The sequence below is a fragment of the Bos grunniens genome, chromosome 2 (assembly GCF_055505025.1).
Source record: "Bos grunniens cultivar Pamir isolate PY7600 chromosome 2, Bosgru_T2T1.0, whole genome shotgun sequence".
Taxonomy (NCBI): domain Eukaryota; kingdom Metazoa; phylum Chordata; class Mammalia; order Artiodactyla; family Bovidae; genus Bos; species Bos grunniens.
The window spans coordinates 5,190,885-5,204,416 of NC_141166.1; the positions used below are offsets into that span (position 1 = coordinate 5,190,885).

General features: G+C 38.7%; 1 protein-coding gene across 50 annotated transcripts in view; it reads right to left on the minus strand.

Moving 5' to 3' along the window:
- The window catches only part of EIF4G3 (eukaryotic translation initiation factor 4 gamma 3), a 354,136-nt gene that overhangs the window by 13,649 nt on the left and 326,955 nt on the right, over nt 1-13,532 (minus strand). For all 50 annotated transcript variants that reach the window (XM_086326700.1, XM_086326656.1, XM_086326966.1 and 47 more), the window contains 3 exons: nt 6,109-6,234; nt 4,907-4,988; nt 2,581-2,679 (listed from right to left, as the gene is read on the minus strand). In XM_086326700.1, coding sequence (XP_086182826.1) covers nt 2,581-2,679; nt 4,907-4,988; nt 6,109-6,234 — 307 coding nt within the window. The remainder of the gene's footprint in view (nt 1-2,580; nt 2,680-4,906; nt 4,989-6,108; nt 6,235-13,532) is intronic.

The window sequence follows — 13,532 nt, forward strand, 5'->3', positions numbered from 1 at the left end:
GTGCTAAAAACTTCACTCTAATACTGCTTCAGTTGTATCCCACAGATTTTTATGGGCTGTGTTTTCACTTTCATCCAGTATAAAATATTTTTAAAATATCTTTTATGATTTATTTGACTCATGGGTTATTTAGAAGTGTATTACTAAGTTTCTAAATATATGTTGCCCTTCTTCTTCTTAAAGGTTAGCTTATTTGGAAGTCAACTCTAGAACAACTCATTTTCTCAGTACTTTAAAATTATTCCACCATCTTTTATTGTCATTTTTGTAACACTTTGATTGACAGTATACAATTGGGTTTTCATTGTTGTTATTACAAAATTTGTTTTTCCTTTGGAGATAATATGCTTCTTCTTTCTAGCTACTTTAAAATCTTTTCTTTTTTTCTTTCTTGATATTATGCAGTTTCACTAAAATGTAACTATTCTATGTGGTATACATATGCTTTCTACAGATTCATGTATTTTTCAGTTCTGGAAAAGTCTTAGCCACAATCTCTTTAAATAATGACTCTTCTCCATTCTATTTTCCCTTTTAGGATTCCAATTAGACACATTACAGACTTTCTCTTTCTAGCCCCTAAATTTTATTAACATCTATCAGAATTCTCCCTAGTTTCTTCTCTTTTTATATCTGCCCAATCATCTTTGCTCCTTTTTGTGACTCTTCTTTATAAAATAGTGTTATTTTATGAGTTGCTGCTAAGTCGCTCAGTCATGTCCAACTCTGTGTGACCCCATAGACGGCAGCCCACCAGGCTCCCCGGTCCCTGGGATTCTCCAGGCAAGAACACTGGAGTGGGTTGCCATTTCCTTCTCCAATGCATGAAAGTGAAGTCACTCTGTCATGTATGACTCTCAGTGACTCCATGGACTACAGCCTACCAGGCTTCTCCATCCATGGGATTTTCCAGGCAAGAGTACTGGAGTGGGGTGCCATTGCCTTCTCCGATATTATGAATTATCATTCTATTATTTCAAGTCTCCACAGTCTAAATCCTGCATTTATGGCCTGTTTACTCTCATTCTTGGTTACTTATTTCATTATATGTTACATGAACTCTAAGTGTTAACTCATACATTTGGATACTGTTAATTTGTAGAAAATAAGAGGTAAGTTGAGTGTGTTTTCTCCAAAGAGCATTTTGGTTCGGTGCTTCGTGGAGCTGGGTTACTACTGAACTAGGGCCATGTCAGCTTCTTCTGGACCTTTGGGAGCACTCCAGGTGGGATTAGGCAACGTGCCCTTCACATGTGCTTGTGAAGAGAAGCCCACCAGGCTTCTCTGTCCATGGGGATTCTCACATGTGCTTACTGCTCAGAATTCAGATTTCATCTTTGGCTTTTCCCCCTGTTATTCTTCTTGTTACTTGGAAGTTTTTTCCATGTTCTATGATCCCAGCAATGAAAGACAAATTATGCCTCATGTAGGCTTTTATTATCATGGCAGGAGTGCTCCTTAGTATATCTAGTTTAAAACCAAAAGAAAGCTAAAATCCACTGTGAATCTAATGTCTTTATCCAACTTAAAATATACATGCTTTAAAATCATTTTCAGATTGCTTTATTATTTTCTTTTAACCTAAGAGTGACTTTTTTCTCCTTATTGCTGAATTTGTAGGCTATCTTAGCAGTTATTTCCCTCAGATGTTTTAGGATTTTGATTTGCAGGATAATTTTGAGAAGAATTTTTTTTTGTTTTAGGACCAGATTGTATCGATTGTGGAGCCTTCTGCCTTATTGTGGATTTCTGGATCCAGTTACTAACTCAGTAGGCAGCTTAGCTAAGGTTCTGTCTATAAGACTGTACCTACCTTCCTAACACTTATTTATCGATTTTCCACTTAGTGACATGCAGTAAGCCTGTCTCCAATCTTGTACCTTGTAAGGGGCTATTACCCTACAGAAATACCTTCTGACTTGTCTCTGCTTTCAGACCCAGAGCTCAGAAGACCTGCAGCTTTAGCCCTATCACTCCTGCTTTATTTATCGATTTCATTCCTGGTTCATGGACACATGTAACTTGTTTTCAAAATGTGTCTAATTTCTTAAATCTTTACTTTTTATCTATCATCTAATGAATGCATAGACAAAAAGCCATGAGGTTGTTAAAAGTTCCCAGATGAGAACTGTGATTGGTTCCGTCCGACAAGAGATCAGAAAATATTTCTCCTTAGGAAACACGAGTCTTTTTGAGGGTAAAGTGGCCTTAAAGTATAGACTTAAAATGACATCTTGACCATGATTCCTATTTTGGTCTAATTTTAAAAACTGGGGGCTTCCCTAGTGACTTAGACAGTAAAGAATCCGCCTGCTATGTAGGAGACCTGGGTTCAATCCCTGGGTTGGGAAGACTCCCTGGAGAAGTGAATGGCTACCCATTCTAGTATTCTTGCCTGGAGAATTCCATGGACAGAGAAGCCTGGCAGATTACAGTCCATGGGGTCACAAAGAGTCGGACACAACTGAGCAATTTTAACTTTCACTTAATAACTGGAATATTGATGTAATTACTTTTATCTCCTCTAAGAAACAGACCAACTACTATCAAACAGGAGGTATAAACCTTGCTCCTACTCACCTGCTCCAAGAGAAAATTATGTACATCTTCCCCTTCTGGTAAAAAGTCCTTCCAGCTGAGGTCAGCCTCCCTCCATAGGGCTCCCACTTTCTTATGGCTCTAAAACAGAGATTAAGTTCAGTTCATTTACTTCTACATTGAAAGGAGGAAAAACAAGTCAAGAGTGCAAAACTGTGAAGGCTAAAAAAACTGAAACTTTTCCTTGTGTTGACATGAAGTTAATTTCTTAGGATTCTCAGCTTTTAAGCTGAGATGTCTAAATGTACATAAATGTAGTGGAAAGTGAAGTACAGTTGATTAAGGTTCGATAATTTCTTTTACCAGATGACTAATCTGGGGATCGGCAAGCTTGGTGTTTGGTGTTTTTTTGAATATAATCATCTAAAAAGAGTTTAATTTATACAACTTATATATTCAAAACTGCCTCTTTTCCTGGACAGTGCTCTATGCATTGGTGATTAAAGCTACTCAATACGCCTTGCTGGAAGTCCTCTTCATAGTAGGTTACCATTATGCTACTTAACATGAGAAGGATTAAGGAAGTCATTGCTCCTGAACAAGGAATGAGAATTATTTCAAGGGCAAGAAGTGCAAGGTTGAGCCCAACAAACAGCAGAGAAGAGCTGCTGTCAGTTGGAAAACTGATGAGGAGGTTAAGTCCACTCCCTGAACCAAGTCACAGTGATAAAGGAAAGCGTCAGGCTTTGAGGCTGCAACTGTCATCTAAGGAACACGTACTAGTTACTTCACAGGCTAATTTGCCCAGGGCATAGCTGATAACCTGGCAGAGCTAGGATTTTAACTCTAGGTTAATTTCAGAGTTTATGTTCTATGAGAATTTTGTTTTAGTTAGGAAAAGTGAGAACCTGCTTTCTGTTTCTACAAATAAATCTTAACAAGAATTTGAATTTTAAGGGATGAAGTCAAATAGGTAGAAGAGGAGGAGAAAATTCTCAATCTAGAAATTAGGGTTCAATAAAAACTTCAGTGCCATCAAGCAAGGGGTATTAATAATATATATAGATAATCAGCTAGAACTAGAGACTCTTCAGTATACCTATCTACGAGTAATTATCACACAAATTAGATACAGGGGAACTTCTGCAGATTTAGACAGAGAAATGATAAGCTGTTTTGTTTTGGTTTTTATCAGTGCCTACAAAACAGTAAATTCTATCATCCTAGTATCTCTTGCTCTGGTATGAATAAGTCAGGAAACACTTTAGAACTTTTCAAGGGAGTTGTTTTGTTTTGATGCTTCTCACCCCAGGAGTTACATCACCTCCCTCTTTGGGAAGCTATACCACTTTTCCAAACCTCTTAACCTCTAATATAGCATGGACACAATGTTTTGGTTAAGATTTGTCTGTCTCCCCTTCCAGTCTATAAATTCTTTGAAGGTTTAGTCATCTTTGTAGACTAAAATCCTGGCAAAGGGCTTTGCAGAGAATTATGCAGTAATTCTAAATAAATTCTAAAATAAATGTAATTTTAAGATAGAAATTCACAATCCTGCGGAATCATTTTCACCGCCTATTTCTTTTTTCCATTAAAAAATCATTTTATTGAAGTACAGTTAATTTACCATGTTGCGTGAATTTCTGCTATACAGCAAAGTGATTCAGTTACATGTATATATACACACGGTCTTCTTCATACTCTTTTCCATTATAGTTTATCACAGGATATTGATACTTCCCTGAGCTATACAGGAGGTCCTCACTGTTTATCCATTATGTGCACAGCAGTTTGCATCTGCCAACCCAGACTCCTGACCCATCTCCCCCTCCCTTTGGCAACCACAAGCCCCTTCTCTATTCTGAAAGTCTGTTTCTATCGCAGAGATAAGTTCATTTGTGTTTTAGATTCCATGTATAAGTGATATCAATGTGAATTTTTACCACCTATTTCTAATCAGTTACTTAGCTTTAATCCAAAAATAATAAAATTAATCATTTCATGAATCTCATCTTTCTCTGAAAGTGGAGGAGTTTTAATCAAAATCTATTATAATAAAGTATAAATAATATAGCCATTTTGCTTCAAGAGAAAATAAATTAAAACACATCTTGAGATTTTTTAAATTTTACCAAATCTAGCTGAGATTAGATAATTTCTTCCCAAATTACTAGAGAACAGAAAGGCAAATATACCTTTGGAAGAAACTAGACTGAACCAGAGACCTCACTTTTTCCCCCTCCCCAAATAATAGAAGTTAACAGAATTACTTACACAGCGATACCCAAGTTATTCACAGATAAACCAAGATCAAAATCATGACACTTCCTAATACACTGCTAAGTCCAACACTAAGTTTAACGCTCACCATTTGTTTGCATAGAAGGTGCAATATTTCAGAAATCAAGATTCCAGCTCTTCCAACAGGAAGTAAAGGTTTGCAAAATTCTCTGTAAAAGATACAAGTAGTGCTTAAGTACCTCTGAACAAATTCTGTTTTAAAAAACAGGCAAACAAAGTGTCCCGAAAGAACAGATACTCTGCAACCTAAACAATACTGGGAAAGTCCAAGCTCCAGAACATGCTCAAAGTAATAATTTTCAGCAGAAGTAGTTCAGAGACCTCGGGTTTTTATGCCTCACTGAGAAGCTGGAAAGAGGCTTTACAATTCCTGGGTTTTGCCTTTTTCTCTGTTTCAGTGATAAAAGCAATGCAGAGATCAGTCTCACTTACTCTGTTTATGTAAGTTCCACTTTAAGCTGAAAGGAGAGAAGCACCTTAGGTAACAGGAAGGTGTGAAGCTTGCTTATGAAATACGTTTAAGAAAGGAAGCTTTTCCTTAGAATATGGATGAAACAGAAAGGAACCAATTTTCCCATAGTCTAAATCAGTATTTCCAAACTATGTTCCACAGTACATTAACAATTATTCCTCAAAAAAAGGATTCAACAGTCAATTAAACGAAGTGATGCTGACTGAAACAAAGCGAAGTTATTTTTATTTGTTGCTTTGTTTACAGGACTGTCATAACCTTTAATGTGCTATAATACACTTTGTGAATCTCACAGGGACACACTAGTATGCAGAGTCTGACGATGTGAACAGTTTTGGGAGAAATACCAGCCCACACAATGTAGCAACAATTGCCCATTCCTGTCCAAATCTAGGAATGCCTAACAGCTCAGTTTCTTTCAAAACAGCCTGAGCAGGTACCATGCAGGTGCCACAATCTGACAGGTTATCACGTGGAACTAGAAATTCTTACAGCACTGGAGCAATGAGAGACACAAAAGCCAGATTAACAGTAAGCTTCCAGGAGCAATCACTTTCCAATCACATGATTCTGAAGCCATGTCTAACATTAATGAACCACAGGGCTGTTATACCCCCATCACTTCTCTAATTTAGAAAAATGTAACATTTTTATACAGAAATTAGAAGCCTTAAAGAGCCACAGGCTGAGTGTGAAAGTCTCCAAAAGCACTGAAGAAATAGCACTAAGCTAAAAGCCAGCTGGTGAGTTCTGCCAGGTTAACTAGAAATACATCCAAAGAAACAAGCACAACTTACGTGATGAGTTCTCTCATGGAGATTCCGCCTTCTTTTAACATGGGAGTCACCAGTTCAGCAAGGTACAACCAAATATGGGGAATATCAATGGCCATGTCATCTGCCAATTCCAATGTTTCTGAAAAACTGGAAAAGAACAAGAAAAAATCCACATGCAAATGTAACTGAAAAGTTAAGATCAAATACATCGATCAAAACCCAGTCAGTCAACAAATATCCACTAGACAACTGCTATGTCTGGTACTGCTCTGGGCGTCAAGTACACAAGCTTTTAATCTCAAAGAGTCTGTATCAGTGTGGGGAGGAGAACAACACAGACAAAAGCGTGTTTGCAGACAGGGTTAATTCTCTGAAGAACAGGACCTCAGGTACCAGGATACGCTAGAGGGTGACCAGAAAACACCCCTGTATGGATGTGCCATCTGAAAGACTTAATGAAAACGAGGCAGTCTCATGATGTTCTAGGGTAACAAGCTATTAATTTAATCCCAACTATAAAGAGTTCCCCATAGCTAAGTATCATATCCTCTGAGTCGGTCAGAAGCACTGACGGAAAACTTCGTGTAATACAGACCAGACACAAAGAGAAGAAAAGACACAAATTCTTCCTCTGAGGAGCTTACAATGGGGAAGAAAGCTGGGTGAATACAAAAGAGCCTGACAACGTTACTACATAACATCATCATTATACACGTTACAAACTGCACAACCTCTAAAGAAAAGCTGGTGGTTTTAGGCTTTCATGCTATGGAATATTTCTCAACGTGAAGTAACATAAATCAAATTTTTAAATATAAAATTTAGAAACATCAAATACAAAACACCAGCACAGTCTTATTTAGGCTGGAAATCATAGCTATTCATTTTAAGTATAAAAACCCAGTTCAAGACTGTGTTAATCATTCCAACATAGAATATATTAAAAGGTACAAAAACAAAAGTGAATTTAACTATAGGAGACATATAAATAATTACAAGGAAATACACATAATCAGAAGGGTGCATGAATCGAGGGGTCAGGGCAGGTGGCACCTTTCAGATCTCCACATACATGAAAAGTGTGTGCTTGCTCACTGCAATTCCAGTTTCTAGCCACCTACCTCAGAGAGCTACACACCACTAAAATTTTTCACTTAAAAAGAGCTACCACTGTAAGGCAGGGTCACTTTTCTGAAGGTGTCATTTCAAAACAGTTGGCCGCTCAGCCACATTCTCTAACTCTGGGCTTCATAAATCCTTAATGGCAATTTTGTGACCTCACAGCTTGCAATTATTTGACACCAATTTGCTATAAACACTCTTGACTGTTCGCTCATTATGAATGCTTCCAGCTTGGTTAATGTGCCAACGATGGGACATAATCTGGCCGGGCTCCAGGATTTCTAGATTAATTACGTGTAATGCCTCTTCATGTTTCATGGTTTAGTGGTATAAACTTTTCTAATGAGCTCATGAGACAATCGCAGCAGTCTTGGTCTTGAAGCAGTGTGTCTAAACTGTTCTTTTCAACTCACATTACAACTAAAGGGTACTCCTTCTTCCCCAGTTTTCTCCTTGTCGATTGGTCAGTTTACCATGGTACCATCTGCAGAACTCCATCATCGACCAAATCCACACTGATGATAAGAAACACAGCTGGCTGAACACACGATATCTGAAGCAAAAGCTGGTAAGCAACTTACTTCTCTTCAAGTTTACTATTCCTAAATTCTTTTGTACGATTTTAGAAGAAAAATCCTACAGCCCCGTGTGCAGAAGCTGCTTGACAATTATCTCTGTGTCTTTGGACTACTACTTAGCCTTTAACAATGCCTTGCCTAACATGTATTTTCTGCTGGCTGAATAAATGAAATAAAGCTATAGCACAGCCTTGCTTCGTGGTATATAGTGACTACCACACCCACTAAATTGCACTTCTGGGAGGTCCACCAATGGGACTTCAAACATCCCTCACCCCATTTCAACTAGAGAAACTCTATTTTTACTTATTTTATATATTGCGATCCTAAAATTTAGTTGAAGAAAGCAATACATTATGAAAAGTTAGAAATATATTTTTTAATTTTAATTTTTTAATGCAGTAAAGTTCTGATTAGACATCTGCTAAAAGGCAAAATAATCTACCATTGCTGGAAATGATCTTGTCAGGCAGCATCTTCCATAATTTTGCATTATGATAACTTTAATAAAAATACAAATCTCGTTGTAAATAACCAAAGAAGAAATAGTGAAGACATCTCAAAATTAAGCTGGCCTGGTATTATTGTGCTGATCATTAGAGAATCTAACTAGATGTAAAACAAAGAAATAAATAAAAAGATAAAGACCCTTCTTATATTCCAGTACCATTTTCAAAGGAATACCACAGAAAAAGACTATTACCTCACCTATGAGAGCGAATGGAGCCTTCACTTGTTAAGAAGCACCTCTACAATTTTGCATATGGAACTTAGTCTGCTTGTCCACTTAAGCTCCAGTGTCTTTTACCAAAGTAGAATTGCCTTAAGTGGCAAGAAAAGTTCCATGAGTAGTCAAGGAGGAGATAAGAATTTCCTTCCCAATAAGTATCTCCGAAAGTAAAATATTAATATATCGAAATTGCTTGAAAGGCAAATATTTTGGGTCTCTAGTCAGCTCCAACTTTTGTCCTGCTTTTCACTTGTTTATTACATTTTCACTTGTTCAAAACACTTTCAAAGAGATTCCAATTCCATGGTGAACAGTGAGCTACATTCAACTACCTTTACCAGACAGTTTTTAGAAGTTTCCTGAGGCCATGATATTAAATGACTATACCACATTATCTGAAATGAATCTACCTACACAATAATGTGCTTACCTACACACGTATCTGATTTGCATCATAGAGTATTTAGATCCAAGTCCTGAAAATTCCAAGGGGATGGTTTGATCTTGTGTAAATGTTTTATATATACCAACTACTATGCTCAGAGTTGATAAAACATCTTTTAAGGAAAACTGCAAAGGATCTAAGCTTTGTTTATAAACCACTTGACACAGAGAGGCTATCTGAAACATCTGTCTAGTCTATCTTACTCTTCAAGTAGCAATGTATGCTTTGGGCAGCCGTAGGAGAAACCACATACAGGGGACTGGAATGCAAAATAGGAAGTCAAAAAAACCTGGGGTAACAGGCAAATTTGGCCTTGGAATACGGAATGAAGCAGGGCAAAGACTAATAGAGTTTTGCCAAGAGAACGCACTGGTCATAGCAAACACCCTTTTCCAACAACACAAGAGAAGACTCTGCACATGGACATCACCAGATGGTCAACACTGAAATCAGACTGATTATATTCTTTGCAGCCAAAGATGGAGAAGTTCTATACAGTCAGCAAAAACAAGACTGGGATCATGAACTCCTTATTGCCAAATTCAGACTTAAATTGAAGAAAGTAGGGAAAACCACTAAACCATTCAGGTATGACCTAAATCAAATCCCTTATGATTATACAGTGGAAGTGAGAAATAGATTTAAGGAATTAGATCTGATAGATAAGAGTGTCTGATGAACTATGGAAGGAGGTTCATGACACTGTACAGGAGACAAGGATCAAGACCATCTCCATGGAAAAGAAATGCAAAAAAAGCAAAACAGCTGCTGAGGAGGCCTTACAAACAGCTGTGAAAAGAAGAGAAGCGAAAAGCAAAGGAGAAAAGGAAAGATATAAGCATCTGAATGCAGAGTTCCAAAGAATAGCAAGGAGAGATAAGAAAGCCTTCCTCAGTGATCAATGCAAAGAAAGAGGGAAACAATAGAATGGGAAAAACTAGGGATCTCTTCAAGAAAATCAGAGATACCAAGGGAACATTTCATGCAAAGATGGGCTCGATAAAGGACAGAAATGGTAGGGACCTAACAGAAGCAGAAGATATCAAGAAGAGGTGGCAAGAATACACAGAAGAACTGTACAAAAAAGATCTTCATGACCCAGATAATCACGATGGTGTGATCACTCACCTAGAGCCAGACATCCTGGAATGTGAAGTCAAGTGGGCCTTAGGAAGCATCACTACGAACAAAGCTAGTGGAGGTGATGGAATTCCAGTGGAGCTATTTCAAATCCTGAAAGATGATGCCGTGAAAGTGCTGCACTCAATATGCCAGCAAATTTGGAAAACTCAGCAGTGGCCACAGGACTGGAAAAGGTCAGTTTTCATTCAAATCCCAAAGAAAGGCAATGCCAAAGAATGCTCAAACTACCACACAATTGCACTCATCTCACACACTAGTAAAGTAATACTCAAAATTCTCCAAGCCAGGCTTCAGCAATACGTGAACCGTGAACTTCCAGATGTTTAAGCTGGTTTTAGAAAAGGCAGAGGAACACGAGATCAAATTGCCACCATCTGCTGGATCATCGAAAAAGCAAGAGAGTTCCAGAAAAACATCTATTTCTGCTTTATTGACTATGCCAAAGCCTTTGACTGTGTGGATCACAATAAACTATGAAAAATTCTTCAAGAGATGGGAATACCAGACCACCTGACCTGCCTCTTGAGAAACCTGTATGCAGGTCAGGAAGCAACAGTTAGAACTGGACATGGAATAACAGACTAGTTCCAAATAGGAAAAGGAGTACGTCAAGGCTGTATATTGTCACCCTGCTTATTTAACTTATATGCAGAGGACATCATGAGAAACGCTGGACTGGAAGAAGCATAAGCTGGAATCAAGATTGCCGGGAGAAATATCAATAACCTTAGATACCCAGATGACACCACCCTTATGGCAGAAAGTGAAGAGGAGCTAAAGAGCCTCTTGATGAAAGTGAAAGAGGAGAGTGAAAAGGTTGGCTTAAAGCTCAACATTCAGAAAACGAAGATCATGGCATCTGGTCCTGTCACTTCATGGGAAGTAGGTGGGGAAACAGTGGAAGCAGTGTCAGACTTTATTTTTCTGGGCTCCAAAATCACTGCAGATGGTGACTGCAGCCATGAAATTAAAAGACGCTTAGTCCTTGGAAGGAAAGTTTTGACCAACCTAGATAGCATATTGAAAAGAAGAGACATTACTTGGCCAACAAAGGTCTGTCTAGTCAAGGCTATGGTTTTTCCAGTGGTCATGTATGGATGTGAGAGTTGGACTGTGAAGAAAGCTGAGTGCTGAAGAATTGATGCTTTTGAACTGTGGTGTTGGAGAAGACTCTTGAGAGTCCCCTGGATTGCAAGGAGATCCAACAAGTCCATTCTAAAGGGGATCAGTCCTGGGTGTTCATTGGAAGGACTGATGCTAAAGCTGAAACTCCAATACTTTGGCCACCTCATGCGAAGAGCTGACTCACTGGAAAAGACTCTGATGCTGGGAGGAATTGGGGGCAGGAGGAGAAGGGGATGGCAGAGGATGAGATGGCTGGATGGCATCATCAACTCGACAGACATCAGTTTGAGTGAACTCTGGGAGTTGGTGATAGACAGGGAGGCCTGGCGTATTGTGATTCATGGGGTCGCAAAGAGTCGGACACGACTGAGCGACTGAATTGAACTGAGGAGAAACCACAGATTAACCATTGGCTGATCAGGGCCCAGTAAACTTGGAGGTCTTCTTTTTTGTTTTCCAGAATCATCACTGGCTTGGGCAACTAGGCAGAAACGGCTTTAATTGTTCAGAAAGCATTGTGCCAGTCACTCAGTTGTGTCCGACTATTTGCAACCTCCATGGACCATCAGGCTCCTCTGTTCAAAGGATTTTACAGGCAAGAATACTGAAGTGGGTTGCCATTTCCTTCTGTAGAGGATCTTCCAAACCCAGGGATCGAACCCAGGGCTCCCGCATTGCAGACAGACGCTCTACTGTCTGAGCCACCAGGGAAGCCACAGTTGCTCAGAAGTTGGCATTTAACAGAATCAGCATCCAGAAAGCTGACACTGACGCTCCCCTCACAGTGCTGAGTAAGGACAGAGATCTTTGGACACTGGGACTAAAAGAGATAGAAGACAGGGCATTTCGGTGGCTCCAATGAAATGGCTTCTCTGGACAATATGATCTATTTATAACTTAAGTTTCAGAAGTAACTGGGAAACTATGGTTCAATGTGCAAGAAGGTTCTTTGTGGATACTAACATGGGGCTATCTCTTAGTTTCCACCTTAGAAAAAATTGCCAGAGCTTTCTATTTAGGAAGGAATAGGGATCTTCCTAGGGGTCTTGTCTAAGGATAATCTGGTTAGGTCTAACTAAGTATCAAAAGCTAGGTCAGAAGCTGCTGTGTTATCACGAGCTGCAGAGGAAGCAGGGACAGGGAAAGCGGAAGCAGCTATTGAGACACAGGTGTGCCCCTTTCGGTCTATGTGAAACGTGGTTGTGGCAGTGTTGCCAACAGCCACAACAGCACCACTCCCAAAGCAAGTGTGGACACCGTGTCTGGATGTGGTAATTTTTCCTCAGGGAAATGAAAATGTTCGAGATAGCCTGGAAACCAAGCTAGCACCTCTCAACTTCAATCAAGGCCAATGAAGCTAGAACACACTCTGTGAGGGCTTTTCAGGGATGAATCAACTTCTGACTATAGTTTGAAGAAAGAGAGAAAATGGTAACTGGTAATGTAGCATTCTCATTTTCAAAATTTTCTGGTGAATGTATCATAATATCTGGGCAAAAAGCAAATATTTATAAATTAACATAATAGTTATTATTAAAACTATAGTTCCAAGTTGGCTAGGGGCAGATCTCAATTTGTGAGGCTATAAATAACCTCATTTGCTCTTATTATTTATACGGGTTGGCTACTGGAGTGAGAGGGCCAAAGTTTCTTACTAAGTTAACTGAGTCAGATAGCCTTAATCTAGTCAAGTCAAGTCACTGAAATCTAACTTATTGATGCAGTATAACTTTTTAATGATTCTAGGAACAAATATACATCTTCTGGGACCCTGAGGACAGTGCCATTATTCCTCAGAAAAATCAAATGAATAGTTATTCCTAGGTATATTCAACCCTGGCATTTAATAATTACACCTTTCTAAGAGGCTGGCCATATCTGAGAGATATATGGTAGTATTTCATCATGTGCATTTAATTTATAAGACCACAAAAAAGATTTTTATTTTAAAACATAAGCCTGGGTAAGATTCTGTGATTGTGCCACAAAGAACCTGATCCATGCATGCATCTGCGGATGATCACAAAGAGAACCAGATTCTGAGCACACAGGATTTAACACAAGTGACAGCCAAACTTCATCAACTCAGCCATCAAGAGAAATTATAATGAAACCAACCTGGAATAAACCTAATCATTAACAACTGTGGAGTTACATATGCTTCTATTGGGGTAGAGTAGACAGACGAGCATTTCTTGGCCAAAATGAACCATGGTTTAAAGGATGAAGCTTTTTTGGTTTAATTTTCCAGAATTTTTATCACAAAGGAAAGCTTTTTTCTCAGGGTTTACATGTAGGCTGA